Here is an 18,143-nt window from a genome sequence, read left to right on the forward strand (position 1 = left end):
ATCTTTGCATATCTTAGATTACAAGGCAAAAAAGAGTCCAAATTAAGGTTGCAGATAGAATTCATTGGCAATCTGGGGCACCAGTGTGGCTCAGTGGTTGAGCGTCTGTATTTGGCTCAGGGTGTGATCCGGGGGTCCTGAGATCGAGTCCCACATCAGGCTCCCCAAAGGGAGCCTGCATCTCCTTCTGCCTGTGTCTTTGTCTCTCTCTCTGTGTCTCCCATGAGTAAATAAATAAAATCTTAAAATAAAAAAAGGGGGGATCCCTGGGTGGCTCAGCAGTTTGGCGCCTGCGTTTGGCCCGGGGCGTGGTCCTGGAGTCCCGGGATCGAGTCCCACATTGGGCTCCCGGCGTGGAGCCTGCTTGTCCCTCTGCCTGTGTCTCTGCCTCTCTCTCTCTATGTCTATCATAAATGGATAAAAAATATTTTAAAAAATAAAAAATAAATAAATAACAGACTGGCAATCTGTTGACCATGAAATGGAAAGATTATCCTGTATTGTCCAGACAGACAAAATGTGATCCCAAGAAATCCTTATAAGTGGAAGAGGAGGGCAGAAAGAGACAACCGGAAAAATGGTCACGTGAGACTCAGCCCTAACATTGCTGATTTGAAGATGGTAGAAGGCATAGTGAGCCCAACAATACAGGTGGCCTCTAGAAGCTAGAAAGACAAGGAAATAGAGTCCTCCCTTGAGCCTCCCAACAGCTTGGTATTAGCCCAGTGAGACCCATTCTAGATTTCAGACCTCCAGAACTGTAAGAGAATAAATTTGTGTTGGTTTCAGACATTATGTCTGTGGTAAGTTGTAAAAGCAGCAGTGGGAAATGCATACAGGGATATGCGAGGAAATCACAGCAGGCATTTATGCAGAGTGAGAAGTGAAATGAGCTATGAGCATGATAAAAAGGTAGTAAGAATCAATGAATTAGAAGACCATGTAGGGTTCAAGAATTGCAGGAAGGTAAATTCTTGCACTATGGGATGCTGTGAATTGACATTATGATGGGATTACAGTTTTTGATAATGGCAAGGCCAAGAGTATGATAATGGGAATGAGTGCTAAGAAGGGGCAGAAGACAGGATCCTCAGAGGAGGAAATGGGCCTGGAATGGTAAGGGATCATGCTTGTGGTTATATCAAAATCACCAAGAAGTAAACAGGAGAGATACAGCCAAGAACAGTGAGGCAGGACTTAAAATCTTTAGGGAAGAAGGCTCCTGGGCTGGCAAATGACCCAGCATATGTGTGGCATGGTCCAGTGACCTGGGAGATTTTAGGGGGAGAAAGGGATTTTGATTTGTGAGCAGCACGGGAAGCAGCAAGGATATGTGTACCCTGCTGGTCCAGTGGTTTGAGCGGTGTGGGGCAGGACCCACCCACCCATTGCAAGGGCTACAGGAAAACATTGTGTAGGAGTGCCATTCCTTAACCCCTATTGACCTGTCATTTGTGACCAGCGTCTCAAATGCCTCCCAGGGGTCCAATTTCCCAGCACACGTAATCTGATGTAGTCCCTCCCACCCTGGAGCAGGACTGGTCCCATGTGACTAATAGAATCTGTGACTTTTGAGACTAATCATAAAAGGCTTTGCAGCTTCTACTTTGGCCTCTTGGCTCATTCTCTCTGGGGAAAAATCAGCCGCCAAGCCATGAGAACACTCAAGCAGTCCCATGGAGAGAAAGCCAACAGCCAGTGCCATCTTGCCAGATACAACGGTGAGCTGTGTTGGAGCAGACCCTCCAGCCCTAGTCGACCCTTCAGATGATGGCAGCCCCAGCCAGCATCTGACTGAGATCTTAAGAGAAACCCTGAGAATTGGCCAGTGGAGCTGCTCTCAACGTCCTGACCCACAGAAACCCTGAGATGTAATCAAATAATAATTGTTGTAAGCCACTGTGTTTGGGGGCGATTTGTAATGTAGATAACTAATAAACTAGTGCTTTTTTTAATAGTTAGAAACCTCAAAAAAATAAAAAAAATAGTTAGAAACCTCTAATTTTCAAATGAAATGACTTCTGCAGGCAGGTTGCCCCAACCCCCTTTCAAAGCACTCCATTCTTCTCATCACATAATTAAATACTGATTTGTGTAATAGTTCACTTAAGGTATATTTCTATGACATATATCCCTCTCCCAAACAAGACTGTAGGCTCTAGAGACAGATCGCACATGCCTTGCTTGTGGTCCTCTGTACCCAATGCCTGCCACATTACACGCATTCAAAAATCATTTGTTGAATGGCTGGCTGAGTGAATGAAGACTGACCATATTTGGCTAGGTTAGGGGGTCAAGTGGAGGAAGTCCCGTTGAGATCAGTTTCGGTACAAAATGGAGCCAAATCCCCTCCTCTGGCCTTGTCTTTGATCCCACCTGCTCTGGCTCCGGGCCTGGTGGGCCGCAGGTGTCTCCTCTTGTCTGCATTCCTGAGATCCAGCTGTATCCAAATGTTGGCCTTTCTTTAGACTCTTCTGTTTGTTATGCAAACATGATTTTGCTCTGAACCGGACCAAATTTGATGGATGCACCAGGAGCTTATCTCATGAACACAGGTGCACCGAAAATAACATTTCATCCATCACCCTTGTTCATCTCTTATATTCATACCACTCAGCACGCGGGCATCTGATTGCAGACCAACACTATTCTGAAGGCTCCCTGATGTTTAAAATCCTCCAGAATGAATAGAAATTTTTGTCCTATTCCTCTTTTCTTGATTTCTTTTTTAAAATTATTTATTTATTTAGAGAGAGAGAGCAAGCAGGGGAGGGGCCGAGGAGAGAGAATCTCCGGCAGACTCTGCACTGTGCACTGAGCACAGAGCCTGACGTGGGGCTCAATCCCTTGACCCTGACATCATGACCTGAGACAGAATCAAGAGTCAGAGGCCTAACCAACTGAGTCACCCAGGGACCCATCTTTTTCTTTATTCCTGAATCTTAAATCTACATGTGCAATTTTTCCAAAAGTTAAGAGCACGCCAAACAGGTTTTGGTCCTTGCTCTGCCAGCTGCATGGCCTTAGGGAAGTTATCTATCCTCTCTGAGCCTCAGCTGCCTCATCTATAAAATGGGGGAATTAAGAAATAATTCCTGCCTTGCAAAACAGATTGTGAGGATCGGCTTGATGAAGGAAAAGGTTTGGCATAATGCCTGGCACATAGTTAGCTTTCAGTAAATATGGGTTTATTATTATTAGAAATGAATAGAGCCAAATGACTTAGCAATATATACAGCTTCAAATACAGCTTCAAGCAGGGGCACCTGGGTGGCTCAGTCAGGTAGGTATCTGACTCTTGGTTTCAGCTCAGGTCATCATTTCAGGGTCGTGAGGCTCTGCACTCATTGTGGAATTTGCTTGAGATTCTCTTTCCCTCTGCCCCTCCTGCTCATGCTCTCTCTCTCTCTCTCTCTCTCTCTCTCTAATAAATAAATAAATCTTTTTTAAAAAATACAGCTTCAAAAAAATCTGTAGAATTTTGGATGTTCGTAAGCATTCTAGAACAAACATAGATTCTTCTTTAAAACAAATGTACACACAAATGTCTACCAGTTTAGCACCAAAAGACCTACACACACACACACACACACACACCTATAACTGAGATGCCTCCACACGGTAGATCACAGCTCATTTCTATTCATCATTTACGTAATCACTTACAACCACCTGGTTATTAAGAAAAGTGTTCTTTAAGAGCTTTGAAAACCTCACCAAAACCTCTCTAAATGAAACAGTTCCCAGCCTTCAAGAGAAATATTGCACCAATTACCATCTACCTTTTTCAGAGAGGAAAGACAAGCAGTCCAAGGTCACAAAATGAGTCATTGTCGGAAGTGAGGTGTTTTTTTTTTTTAATTAAAGTGTATGTTGTCCTTTAAGAATAATGAACTGATCTACTGTTAGGGATTTGAGAGGACGACCACTGAGTCAGCTGGCAGGAGAATATCTCATTCGGCTGCCCAGCAAATGTCTTTGCAGAACCTACTATGTTCTAGATGCTGTCCGGGGCACTTTGGAGTTCAGCAGCATAAAAGATAGATGCATTCCCTGCTCTGAGAGTGTTCAGAGCTGTAGGAGTAGAGGGAGACAGGCATTAAATAAATGATTACACAAATAATGACACGATGACAGTTCTGATAAATGCTTTAAAGGGAGCTGTGAGGGGCAGAACCAAAGGAAGCCAGGAGAGCTTAGGGGACTGTTTCCTTAGGAACGATGATACCTAAGCATTGGCTTGAAAGAGGAATCAGCTAGAAGAGGACAAGACGAAGAGGAAGGATGGGATGAGCAGGAATGACCTGTAGAAAGGATGTGACCATGCTGGGGACAGAGAGGAACTGGAAGGAGCTTCATGTAGCGTGGCCAAGGCAAAGAGAAGGTTTCCCAGGGAAGCTGGGGGTGAGGGTGGAGCGCAATCACACAGAGGTTTGGGGGTCAGTTGGCATATTAGGGATTGTCTTCGTTATCTTTTGCTAAAAACAAATCCTCCCAAAGCTTAGCAATTTAAGACTGCAGCAAGCACGTATTATGTCCCAGTTTGTGTGGGTTGGGAAACTGGCAGCAAGTGAGCCACAAGGTCTGGTGCAGGGCCTCTCACGAGGTTGCAGTACAGATGTAAACTAGGTGAAGCCAGAGTCATCTGAAGGTCTGATCTGGGCAGCGGGGTCACTTCCAAAGTGGCTCCCTCACATGTGTGGTGAATTGATGCTGGCTGTTGGCCCAAGGCCTCAGTTTCTCCCCATGTGGACTTCTCCAGAGGGATGTTCAAGTGCCCTCATGATGACCCAGCAGCTGGTTTCCGCCAGAGATGGTGACCCACAATGTCCTTTATGTCCTCGCCTCAGAAACCACATCACATCCTTTCTCCAATGCCTGACCCATGAGTAGGACACCCCTCCTCAATGTGGGAGGGGACTATGCCAGGCATGAACACCAGGAGATGGGGATCAGTGGGAGCCTCTCAGTGGCTGGCGACAGCAGGAACATCTCATGCATTTCTTCAGTGTCCCCTGTGGTGTCTAGTTTTGAACTCAGCTCCTACTCAACAAAACAATTCCTATGATGGTAGAATGTCCAAAGCAGAAGGGACTATGTTGATGAGTCCAACTTTCTCATTTGGCAGAAAAACGTTGCTGATATATAAATAAATGTGGATTAATCAATCAATTGATATACATTGAGGTACTTTTATGATCCTAGGAACAAATGATCATGAGAATACGACACATGACTCTCAAGCACAGTAATGGTCCATCTATGGGGCGCCTGGGTGGCTCAGTTGGTTGGGTTCTGACTCAGGCTCAGGTCAGGTCATGATCTCACGGGGGTGAAATTGAACCCCGCGTCCTGCTCTCGCTCAGCATGGAGTCTGCTTGAGCTTCTCTCCCTCTCCTTCTCCCTCTGCCCCTCCCTGGTTCTCTCTCTCTAAAATAAATAAATCTAAAAAAAAAATAATGATGCATCTGAAACTACTGAGGAGAAACTTCTGGAAGACATGGAAAATTGAGGTAAACTCCTCATTTTTTTCCCCAAGCATCACCAACATGACAATAAAAGAACAAAAGTGGCATAAACTGACAAGGGAAAAGAGAGAAGTGATGACAGAAGCTGAGAAGTGTCAACAACATTCTGGAAGACAGATGGCATACGGGCAAGGGATAACAAGGTGGGAAAAACAGAAACCTCACAAGAGTCATGCTGGGGAGCCTGGAACCAAGACATTCCAAGCACCAGATATCTCTGGTGATAAGAGTGGTAAGTAAAAACCGAGGGCCGAGTGAAAGCCTTCAGTGAGAGCCCCAGATGCCATCCCCTTTCCTGAGAAGCACACACATTCCCACCCCACAAGCTTGGCTAGATGACTAGAGCTTTCCTCTCTAGAGGGACTGTCCCCAGGGCCTCTGGCCTGAGGACACCGGGCACAGCTGGGGTGAGGGAGGCACCATGATGAACACGGATGCACTGGCAGCCTGCATGCTGACAGGGAGGTGGGAGGCAGGAGGCCCTGTCTCCGCTCCTCCCCTAGAATGCTGGCAGCCCTGTTTATACACCCCTCCCCCATGTGCAGGCAACTCTAGGAGTTCTCTCTGGGGCCAGTGGCCAGTCCAAAACAAAAGACCTCCAGACCTCAATATGGTGAGGGTTGTTCAAGAAAAACCAGAGCTGACTGTTAAAGTGGTAAAAACAGATTTTATTCAGAAAAGATTGCAATGGGGAAAAGAGACCTCAGTACAGAACTGGGCTCGATTCCCAATACAGCAAGAACAAGTGGGGGTTTATAGCCAAGGAATAGAGTGGAAGCAGTGGGTGGAAAATCATTAAGAGGATACATCAGGGGTAAGGGGTTATTCTTGCTAAACCAACTCCACCCAATTCTTGCTGAAAGTGATCAGATATCACCTGGTGGATGGTGGGGGATGAGGAGTTGGATCAGATATTGAGGGTGACCAGATATAGAGGACAGAGGCCTACTTTATCAGTAAACCGACTTACCAAGATTCTTGCTAAAACCAAGCAATGCAGGACTGGGGCCACAGAGCAAAGGGTCCAGAAGAGTCAAGGGAGAGCCTTTGTTGGATTTGCCTTATGAGATGGCTGAGTTTGTCATCAGATACTGAGGCCTATGCAGGACAAGTCCTGTTCATCCTCCTCCGCTCCCCAGACATAAAGTTTCCAATCTGCATACGTGTCTCTCAGACACAAGAAACAAGGATTCCCAGACATTAGAGGAAAGCTGTCAACATAAGAGTCAGAGATTCGTATTTCTAAAAACTAATTATGAAAAAATGAAGAACAGGAAAAAGGAACCCAGGGAACAGAGCAATGCCTGAAATTGAAGAAGGCTTTTTAAAACAACAATAGTTATAATTTCAATGTTATTTTTTTCTCTTCACACAATCAGTGTAAAGTCACATCACAATGATGTGGTAATAACACAATGTTTATAAATATAATTCTTACTGCTCTTATTTTAATCAGGATACCAAATTGAATAAAAATTACAGTGTTCTCCAGAAATAATTATAATAATAAATAAAATTTTAGAAATTTTCAGAAAACCCTAAAGATTCCACATAAAAAACTTTTAAAACAAACAAGTTCAGCAAAATTAGAAGATTCAAAAATCAATATGCAAAAATCTGTTGCATTTCTATACCCTGACAATGAACAATCTGAAAAGGAAATTAAGAAAACAATTTCATTTACAATAGCATCAAAAACAAAATACTTAGTAATTAAATTCACCAACAAGGCAAAAGATTTGTCTTTTTTTTTTTTTATGATAGTCACAGAGAGAGAGAGAGAGAGGCAGAAACACAGGCAGAGGGAGAAGCAGGCTCCATGCACCGGGAGCCCGATGTGGGACTCGATCCTGGGTCTCCAGGATTGCACCCTGGGCCAAAAGGCAGGCGCCAAACCGCTGCGCCACCCAGGGATCCCAAGGCAAAAGATTTGTACACTAAAACCTATAAAATGTTGCTGAAAGAAATTAAAGAAGACACAAATAAATGTCAATGTTCATGGACCAGAAGACTTCATATTGATATAATGTCCATCCTACCCAAAGCAATCTACAGATTCAATACAATCCCTATCAAAATTCCAACAGCACTTTTTGCAGAAATAAAAATATCCATCCCAAAATTCACATGGAATCTCAAGGGATCCCAGATAACCACAACCATCTTGGAAAAAGAACAAAGTTAGAAGTCTCACACTTTCTGATTTAAAACTTACTACAAAGCTATGGTAATCAAAACAGTGTAGTACTGACACAAAGAATGACATACAAACCAATGGAATACAATGGAAAGCCCAGAAATAAATGCTCACATATATGGTCAGATGATTTTTGATAAGGATGCCAAGACCCCTCACTGAGGAAAGGACAGTCTTTTCTTTCTTTTTTTAATTTTATTTATTTATTTTTTAATTTTTATTTATTTATGATAGTCACACACAGAGAGAGAGAGAGGCAGAGACACAGGCAGAGGGAGAAGCAGGCTCCATGCACCGGGAGCCCGACGTGGGATTCGATCCCGGGTCCCCAGGATCCCACCCTGGGCCAAAGACCGGCACTAAACCACTGCGCCACCCAGGGATCCCGAATTTTATTTATTTATTCATGAGAGAAACGGAGAGAGAGAGAGAGAGAGAGAGAGAGAGAGAGAGAGAGAGAGAGGCAGAGACACAGGCAGAGGGAGAAGCAAGCTCCATGCAGGAAGCTCGACATGGGACTCGATCCCGGGCCCTGGGCTGAAGGTGGTGCTAAACCGCTGAGCCACCTGGGCTGCCCCAAGGACAGTCTTTTCAACAAATGGTGTTGGATAAACTGGATATCCATATGCAAAAAATGATGCTGGATCCTCACACCACATGCTAAAATTAACTCAAAAAGAATCAAAGACCTAAAAGTAAGACTAAAACTACAAAACTCTAGAAGAAAACAGAGGGAGAAATTTTCATGACATTGAATTTGGCAAGCAATGAGTTCTTGGATAGGACACCAAAATCACAGGCAATAAGGGTAAAAATAGATAAAATGAACTACAGCAAAATTTAAAAACTCTGTGCATTAAAGGACATAATCAAAAGAATAAAAGGGCAACCTAAGGAACAGAGAAAATATTTACAAGTCATAAGGAGTTAAAATCCAGAATATATAAGGAGCTCCTATAATTAAACAATTTTAAAATGGGCAAAGGACTTGAATAGATATTTCCCCAAAGAAGATACACAAATAACCAATAAGCATATGAAAAAAAAAAAAAAAACGCTCAACATCACTAATTAAGGAAATGCAAATCAAAGCAACAATGTGGAGAGGCCTGCCTGGCTCAGTGGCTCAGCTGTTGAGGTTGAGTGGCTGCCTTTGGCTCAGGGTGTGATCCACATCAGGGTTCCCTGCAAGGAGCCTGCTTCTCCTTCGGCCTATGTCCTTGCCTTCCCTCTGTGTCTCTCATGAGTAAATAAATAAAAATCTTTAAAAAAAAAAAAGTCAAAACAACAATGTGATATTACCTCACAGCCATCAGGATGGTTACTATATATTTTTATTTGTATTTTTAAAGATTTTATTTTTATTTATTTATGAGAGTGAGAGAGAGAGAGAGGCAGAGACACAGGCAGAGGGAGAAGCAGGCTCCATGCTGGGAGCCTGACACGGGACTCGATCCTGGGACTCCAAGATCGGGCCCTGGGCCGAAGGCGGGCGCCAAACCGCTGAGCCACCCAGGGATCCCCTACTATATATTTTTTAAATAATAATAGAAAATAACAAGTGGTGAGTAGATGGAGACACTGAAACCCTTGTGAGGTGTAAAATGGCATAGCAGCTATGGAAGACTGTATGGTAGTTCTTCGAAATATTAAAAAATTAGACTTACCATATGATCTAGCAATTCCACTTCTGGTCATAGATCCAAACAAATTGAAAGCAGAGCCTTGAAGAGATAGCTGTAGACCCATGGTCGTAGCATTATTCACAATAGCCAAAGGGATGATGCAACCCAAATGACCATCGACAGATGATCATGTAAACAAAATATGGTGCATCCATATGATGGGATATTATTCAGCCTTTAAAGGGAAGGAAATTCTGACACCTGCTACAACACAGATGAACCTTGAGGGTATCATGCAAAGTAAAATAAGCCAGTCACAAAGACAAATACCGCATGGTTCCACTTATATGGAATCATAGAGACAGAAAGCAGAATGGAGGTTGCCAGGGGCTAGGACAGAGAGAAATGGGAGTTGTTTACTGGGTATAGCATTTTGGTTTCACAAGATGACAAAGTTTTGGAGATTGGTTGCAAAACAATGTGAATATGCTAAATAATACTGAACTAAGAATGCTTAATAATAATGAACTGAACCTAAGAATAATACTTAAGAATGGTTAAGATGGTACATTTTATGTAATGTGTATTTTACCACAAATAAAAATAAAAAATTTTAAAACAACTATAATTACCATTCTTTGAGACATGAACAAGAATGAGATGCTATAAAAAAGAACAAAAAATTGCTTTTAGAAGCGAAAAGTTATGAGAAGAAATATGAAAAAAAAATTTCTAATGGAAAGGTTGGAAGATAAAGTGGAGGTAATGTCCCAGAAAATAGAAGAAACATTTTTAAAAATGGAAAACTGTAAGAACATTTTGAAAAATGAGAAGACCAGTCCAAGGGGTCCAACATCCAATTAATATAATTCCACAAAAACAAAACAAAAACAGAAAACAGAATGGAAGGTGTTAACACAAAGAAATGTCCCTCAAATTGGTTTCCGGATTAAAAGAAATGATTTCCAGGGTAGCCCGGGTGGCTCAGCGGTTTAGTACCACCTTCAGCCCAGGGTGTGATCCTGGAGACCCAGGATCGAGTCCCACATCGGGCTCCCTGCATGGAGCCTGCTTCTTCCTCTGCCTGTGTCTCTGCCTCACTCTCTGTGTCTCTCATGAATAAATAAATAAAACCTTTAAAAAGTGATAAAAAAAAAAAAGTTTGAAAGGCGACCTGGTGTGTTCAGCCAAGTTGGACAGCTGGGGGCTTAATTAGTAATAGTTACATAGGAAGGTTTTTTTTTTTTTTTAAATAATGCAGTTACATATTTCTGGAAAAGCAAAACAGTTGTCCAATAAGGTAAATGGAATCATAACACACTTCAAGGCTCAGCTTTGAATATCTGCAAGAACATAATAAATTTTTAAAAGATTTTATTTATTTATTCATGAGAGGCAGAGAGAGAGGCAGAGACACAGGCAGAGGGAGAAGCAAGCTCCATGTGGGGAGCCCGATGTGGGACTCGATCCTGAGACTCTGGGATCACGCCCTCAGCGGAAGGCAGATGCTTAACCTCTGAGCCACCCAGGCATCCCAAGAACATAATAATTAAGCACTGACCACCAATGGTACAATGACAATAAAATGTTCAGACAAAACTGGGAGGAAGCAGGGAGGAAAAATGTGTGATGGGGTAGATCGAAAGGCATTAAATCTTCATCTTCTACAGCAGGTAGGCAACAGATAACATTTTAACGACTAGAAAATCTGAATTAGATGTGTTATTTAAAAACACGAGCCATATGACAATAGTGCCATCTAAAATGTGTAAAAGAGTGGTTATGTTTAGAAGAATTGAGACTGGGGAAGGGTGAGGTGAGAGATTTATCTCTTTTTACCTATAAGGCAGCTATTGGACTTTTAAAAATAATACAAGTATCCAAAAAATTAAAATAAAATAAAAATAATACAAGTATCAATATGATAGAAATACAAATGATTGGAAAAAAGGGGGAAAAAAATCTGACCGCATACCAGTCCCTGAAGCAGCGATGGCTGATGCAAAGCTGAGAGCTCTTACCGAGGACCAGAGTGAGGGAGACCTGAATAGAAAAGACAGTGGAGGGCAGCCCGGGTGGCTCGGGGGTTTAGCGCCTGCTTTCGGCCCAGGGCCTGATCCTGGAGACCTGGGATCGAGTCCCACACCGGGCTCCCTGCATGGAGCCTGCTTCTCCCTCTGCCTGTGTCTCTGCCTCTGTGTGTGTGTGTGTGTGTCTCATGAATAAATAAGTAAAATCTTTAAATTTTTATTTATTTATGATAGTCATACACACAGAGACAGAGAGAGAGAGGCAGAGACACAGGCAGAGGGAGAAGCAGGCTCCATGCACCGGGAGCCCGACATGGGATTCGATCCCGGGTCTCCAGGATCGCGCCCTGGGCCAAAGGCAGGCGCCAAACCGCTTCACCACCCAGGGATCCCAAGTAAAATCTTTAAAAAAAAAAAAAAAAAAGGAAAAGAAAAGACAGTGGAGCCCTGAGTGCAACCAGCCTTCTAAAGGAACTAACTTGGGGATCCCTGGGTGGCGCAGTGGTTTGGCGCCTGCCTTTGGCCCAGGGCGCGATCCTGGTGCATGGAGCCTGCTTCTCCCTCTGCCTATGTCTCTGCCTCTCTCTCTCTCTCTCTCTCTCTCTCTGTGACTATCATAAATAAATAAAAATTTAAAAATAATAATAAAAAAATAAAGGAACTAACTTGGTGGACGTGCAGAAGATTTGAGATCAAGTCTGGGGGTGTAAGGAGGAGTCCTGGAAGTGAGGAGTGATCCCAGGGAGTTGGGTGAGGCGGGAATCCCTGCCAACCAGGCTAAGTGCGTTGTGAACAAGGTAACAAAAAGTCTCACAATGTCAAATTCTGCTTTGAGGTCCAGGGGGCTAAACATAAAAGCGGACTATTGCGCACTGTGATCTCACACAGCCCCGGGTCATCCTCCAGGGAGGATTTCCCAAAGGCAATGGGAACAGAAGCCAGGCTGCCGGGACTAGGAGTGCAAGCCTAGGGAGGCAGTGGAGGCTCTCGCATGCAGCACACGCGGACCTGCAGCTCCTTGATGTCTTGTTCTCTGGGAAGCAGGAGGCTCAGCTACCAGATAAAATGCGTGCAATCCTGGGGACATACTTATACTAAAAAAGGATTGTTTACTTGAAATTCAAATTTAACTCTGTGAGTCCTGCATCCTTATATGTGAACCTAGCAACCTCAAGAGGCCTGGACCGTATCTCAGTTTTGCAAATTGACACTTCACTGCTGGCCACTCCCACCAGCACCCTATCAACCACGAGTGGACACAAGGCACCCTCACCCAAGGCAGTGAGGTCCAGAGAGTGGCCACAGGAGACCCAAGGCAGGAGACAGCACGATTTTTCAATGAGCTACCCTTCAAATCAAAACCACCTAAAGTCTTCTCTATAAAGGGAGTTGGTTGAATTAATGTCTCCATCGGGCCGAGACAAATCTAGCACCACGAAAAGCACTCAAATGAAGCACTCATTGTGCTTCTCAGAGCCTGTTCTCTTGTGGGGAAATGAGGCCACATCTACAGGGCGGGAACAGTGGGAGGCTTCCGTGTCCTTCTTGTGTGATTGTTTACCACAAGCACGTATTAGTTTTATAATCACTAAACCCAGAAGACATTTCCATATTGAAAATAAAATGAGGCCACAGTAGATCAGATCATCCGTGAAGCCCCCTCCAGAGCTAAGATTCTGCAATTCTAAGTAATTTCCGGTTCTTTATTTGCATGTCATTTCAGTACATGTCATTTTAGGAGCATTCAGTGATGCAGCCTAGTTGTGCTGGGGGACCTTTGTGGGGGGGGTGATTTTTTTTTTTTTTTTTTTTGGCTCTTATTCTCCCAAGAACTCTGAATCCAGCCACTCACTACTGGTGCCTGCTGGGCCTGAATGTTACTGGGTTGTGGAACACACAAATCTTCCCACTGCCCCCACTGCCCCCACTCCCAGAGTGGTTTGCCTGGCCAACCCCGAGCTTCTGAGCTCATTCTTGACCTGGAAAACTCCCCAGATAACCTGTTCCAAAGCCAAGGAAAGGGCCTGGATGTTGGCCCTGTGAGAGCCCAAGGTCATGAGACTCCTCTCGGCCCCATCAGAGTAGACCTGGGATTCCATGAAATGTGCGGCTTAACAAATCCTGAAAGGGGGAGATGGGTCCTGACACCCAGGGACAACTGTCTCTTTCCTAGTACTTGAGACCCTCTCCGTAGTGAAAGCCCCCATTGATGGTCCCCATGGGAGGATGGAAAATGCCTTTCTATGCACCATTTGTCAACTCCTATGAGGGTGAGGGCCTGCTTATGGGTCACCCAAACCTGAGTAAAGCACTAGTCCCACCTCCTACTGGCCCTGTGACCTCGGGCAAGTCACTTAACTGAGCCTGGGCTGTTCTGAGGATTAAATGAGATAATGAATGCAAAACCCCAGGGCTTTGGGGAGCAAGACTGGAGTTCACAAACCCGAGTTTCACCTATTTATTTAATCCTCAGAGGGCCCTGAGGCAGCCCTTTGGCCAGAAGGAGCTTTTCATCTGCAATTCCCACAGACCCAGGACTGCTCTGGAACGTTCCCTGGCCCTCAAAAAAGTACCCTCCCTGCTTGGGTCCAGGCGAGGGCCTCTACCAGCCTCTGGAGCCGCGGCTGCTCTCAGAGCTCAGGCGCAGCAGCCTGGCCCACGACCTTGGAAGAAGCGAGGAGAAAGCTTCACCCAAGCGACAGTACTTTTCCACTGCACAGCTCGGCCACCTCAGCTGGCTTTCTGCTGTGCAGACAGGAGGCAAGGAGCGCCGGGCCGGCCCCATCAGGAACCCACCCAAAAGCACTCTCCGAGGTGGGGGTAGAGCCAGGCAGCGGGAATCCTGGAGCGAGGAGGGGGATCCCGACTGTGCCCAGGGGGGCGCGGAGACCACCAATGAGGTCGGAGAAATCTGCATCCAGCAAGGCCCCCCGGTGCGTTTTCCAAGATTCCCACTCCTTAACTGCCCCTCCGTCCCCACCCCTCCAGTAATAATGATTAAGCCCGTTCCACCGCGCCTGTGCCGGGTCCCGGGCGGAGAGCAGCGCTAGCCGGCGCGGGGGAGGAGGGGGAGGCGGGCGAGGAGGGCGAGGGGAGGGGACAAGAGCGCTAGCGGTCCCGCCCGGTGATGTAGGCAGCCCGGGGAGGTGGAGCCGCGACGCCCGAAGGAGTCCCCTCCGCTACCGCGCTCTCGGTCTGCCCCTCCGCGCGGCCGGCCGCCAGCCCCGCTCGGGCGACCTCCCTGCCGCCGCGATTTGGGCGGCGGGGACTGCGGGACACCCCCCCCCGCGGTTAGGGCCCGGGGGGCGCCTCCCCCAGCCCAGCCCCCTCCCCTCCTCTCCTTGCTTCCCGGACGGCTGGAGCTACTCCCGGGGGAAGCTGTTCCCGGACGCTCGGCCGCCGCCCGGGCATCTCGGCTGCCAGCCCGGCCGCGCACCGGGCATCTCCCGGCTCCGACTGGCGCCGGCGCCGCCCAGCTGCTCGCGACCCCGGGGCCGCCGGCTGCGGCTCGCCCTCCCCTCCCCCGGCCGCCGGGCAGGACGCCCGTGAGCTCCCGGCGCCCCCGGCCCCTCTGGCCGCCGCCGCGATGCTGCCCTGGAGACGCAACAAATTCGTGCTGGTGGAGGACGAGGCCAAGTGCAAGGCGAAGAGCCTGAGTCCCGGACTCGCCTACACGTCGCTGCTCTCCAGCTTCCTGCGCTCCTGCCCGGACCTGCTGCCCGACTGGCCGCTGGAGCGCCTGGGCCGCGTGTTCCGCAGCCGGCGCCAGAAAGTGGAGCTCAACAAGGAGGACCCGACCTACACCGTGTGGTACCTGGGCAACGCCGTCACCCTGCACGCCAAGGGCGACGGCTGCACCGACGACGCCGTGGGCAAGATCTGGGCGCGCTGCGGGCCGGGCGGGGGCACCAAGATGAAGCTGACGCTGGGGCCGCACGGCATCCGCATGCAGCCGTGCGAGCGCAGCGCGTCGCGGGGCGCGGGGGGCTCCGGGGGCCGCCGGCCGGCGCACGCCTACCTGCTGCCGCGCATCACCTACTGCGCGGCGGACGGGCGCCACCCGCGCGTCTTCGCCTGGGTCTACCGCCACCAGGCGCGCCACAAGGCCGTGGTGCTGCGCTGCCACGCCGTGCTGCTGGCGCGGGCGCACAAGGCGCGCGCCCTGGCCCGCCTGCTCCGCCAGACCGCGCTGGCGGCCTTCAGCGACTTCAAGCGCCTGCAGCGCCAGAGCGACGCGCGCCACGTGCGCCAGCAGCACCTGCGCGCGGGGGGCGCCGCCGCCTCGGTGCCCCGCGCCCCGCTGCGCCGGCTGCTCAACGCCAAGTGCGCCTACCGGCCGCCGGCCTCCGAGCGCGGCCGCGGGGCGCCGCGTCTCAGCAGCATCCAGGAGGAGGACGAGGAGGAGGACGCGGGCGCGGGCGCGGGCGCGGAGGAGCGCGAGCGGCCCGAGGTGCTCAGCCTGGCGCGGGAGCTGAGGACGTGCAGCCTGCGGGGCGCCCCGGCGCCGCCGCCGCCCGCGCAGCCCCGCCGCTGGAAGGCCGGCCCCCGGGAGCGGGAGCGGGCGGGCCAGGCGCGCTGAGAGCGCGGGGCAGGACTTGCGGCCCCCGCCCCGCCCGCCCCGGCTCCCCTCTGCGCCCCCCGCCCCCGCCGCCCCTGTCTCCCTCGTGGTCTCCGTCGCTGTCTGCCCCGCGTCTCGTCCCGGCTCAGGGTGGCGCCCGATGCGCCCTCGATTACCGGGGGACAGAGGAGGGGAGAGCAGGAGCATTGGAAGCCGCCCTCTCCCCCCACATCCGGAGTTTCCGAGCGCCCTCCTCCATCGTGGAATTGCCCGTCAGCTTTACAACAGGTCTCTGCCCATGGACCACCCTCTCCCTCCCAAAACAGCCTCTCAAAAGAAGGGGGAAGAAGTTTCCAGAAATCCAAGAGGGTGGGTGGCCTTGGACTTTGGCCTGGTGGAAGCCGTGGTCCCGCCCTTGGCCAGCCAGGCCTTCCTCCCCTGGGATGGGACCAGTTCTCGTAGAGGAAGAATAGTGGCTCCTGAGAACTGAGGCCAGGTCCAAGGTGGGAACACACGAGCAAGAATTCTCAGGCCCTATGCCTCGCCTCTCTACCCCTCGGAGGATTTCTGGACTTCACTGCTCTGCCTCTGGAGAAGACTGGGCTGGTCCTACCAACCCAGACAACAGGTTAGACCAGGTAACAGCCCTCTGCACCAGGCAGCTGCCCAAGACTGTGCCCTGGCACCTGCCACCCCCCACAAGACTCCTCACCCACCCCACATCTCTGCAGACAGATGTGTGTGGTTCCCCACCAGGTGCCTCCCACTAGGACCAAGATGGCTCCAAAGGAGGTAAGGAGAACCTTTGGCAGGTGCTTGAGGACACTGACTACCCAGAAAGTGGACAAAGGAGGGACGTGGACACCCCCCCCGCCCCACCCCAATTGGAGCCTGTCAGAGCTGGAGGGTCCTGACAGCACTTGGGTTCTCATAGCCCGCTGAGGAAGGGGGGTGTGGTAACCCAACAGAAGGAGGGGGCCCCTACCCAGGTGTTTCTCAACAAGGCCACAAAAAGCCCAAAGATCTATGTGTCACCAACTGATCGTTGTAAATAAAGTGGACCTGCTTTTTCATCCTTGTCTCCACTCCTGTGTTTTGTTGGATGCCAGACCCACTGGGGACAAATAGACTATCATCAGAACCCTAAGGGACAGGAGGAGACCCTAGGAAGTGGCCCCCTTTAGCACCTAGAGCCAAGTGGTGGGATCGGTGGGGAGGGGCTGCTGCCAGGAAGCTGTTCCCTTAATGTCAGGAAAGGAGACAGGAGCAGGTGTGGAATCGCACGTGCCAAGCCTTGGAGGAGTGTCAGCTGTCTGTCTGCCTCGCAGAATGTCTGTCTGCCTGGGCACTCAGATGCAAGTGTCTCTGGGACATTTGGCAGGGAGGGGGCTGTGGGGGTGGGGACTTCTCATCAGCCCTGACTCCTTGAGAAGATTCATGTGTGTCAAAGCCTGGGGTCCAAATACTGTGTCTCCCTGGGGATGAGATGGGCAGGTTGTAAAGAAGAGGGGTGGGCACCCATTTTTCCTCCAGAGGAGCTAGAGAAATCTGTCCAGGCTTTGTGACAGTGTGAGTCTTGAGCTTGGATATCTTCTTTATTCCTGTGCTGAGCTGGGCACTGATCCCAGACTTCTCCAGAGCCCAGACAGAGTGGCCTCTGCAGTGGCCAGCGGTCAGGAGTGTTCTGTTTCCTGGAGCTGCTGGAACAGAGGGTACTACTGCCACTTCAGGCAGCAGAGCCCAGGCGGGGTCAGGTCACTTCCAAGGGGGAAGCTGGGGTTGACTCTACGTGTTGGGGAAGAAGGATGACAAGGACCCACCCGGCCAGGAGGCCCTGCATGTTCACGGCTTCCCTCTTCTGCGTCGCCAGCTCCCCATTTGCAGAAGAGGAAATGGGAAGGTGTCAGACCTGGGAGACCAGGATGGGCTGTAGGCCAGGCAGCCACTGGTGTTTGAGACAACCTCACCCCAAATCAAGGTCACATGCGCAATGTCTTCAATCAGACTCATGAGGCAGATGCTTACTGGGCACCTATCTTGGGACAGGCACTCTGGGGGTCCAGGAGTCTCTCCCTTGTGGCTCATAGAGGGGACGCATATGATTTAAGGAGTAGTGGCTGCATAATAATTCACAAGCACGTTCTCAGCCTCAGCTCCTACTCGACTTTTCTCTAGCAGCCTCCCCAAACAGAAACACGCACACAT

At 49.1% G+C, this 18,143-nt stretch overlaps 1 protein-coding gene across 2 annotated transcripts; it reads left to right on the forward strand.

Annotated features, from left to right (window-relative positions):
- Positions 1-14,503: 14,503 nt before the first annotated feature.
- FAM43B (family with sequence similarity 43 member B) lies at positions 14,504-17,011 on the forward strand. Of its 2 annotated transcripts, none has more exons than XM_055332023.1 (2): positions 14,504-16,576; positions 16,670-17,011. In XM_055332023.1, the coding sequence occupies exon 1, from the start codon at positions 14,967-14,969 to the stop codon at positions 15,957-15,959; it is 993 nt and encodes a 330-aa protein (XP_055187998.1). In that variant the 5' UTR covers positions 14,504-14,966; the 3' UTR covers positions 15,960-16,576; positions 16,670-17,011. The 2 variants fall into 2 exon arrangements, with proteins under 2 accessions (XP_055187998.1, XP_055187999.1); XM_055332024.1 differs by having other exon boundaries at positions 16,695-17,011.
- Positions 17,012-18,143: the final 1,132 nt, after the last annotated feature.

The sequence above is a fragment of the Nyctereutes procyonoides genome, unplaced genomic scaffold (genome assembly GCF_905146905.1).
Source record: "Nyctereutes procyonoides isolate TBG_1078 unplaced genomic scaffold, NYPRO_anot_genome, whole genome shotgun sequence".
In the NCBI taxonomy this organism is placed as follows: Eukaryota; Metazoa; Chordata; class Mammalia; order Carnivora; family Canidae; genus Nyctereutes; species Nyctereutes procyonoides.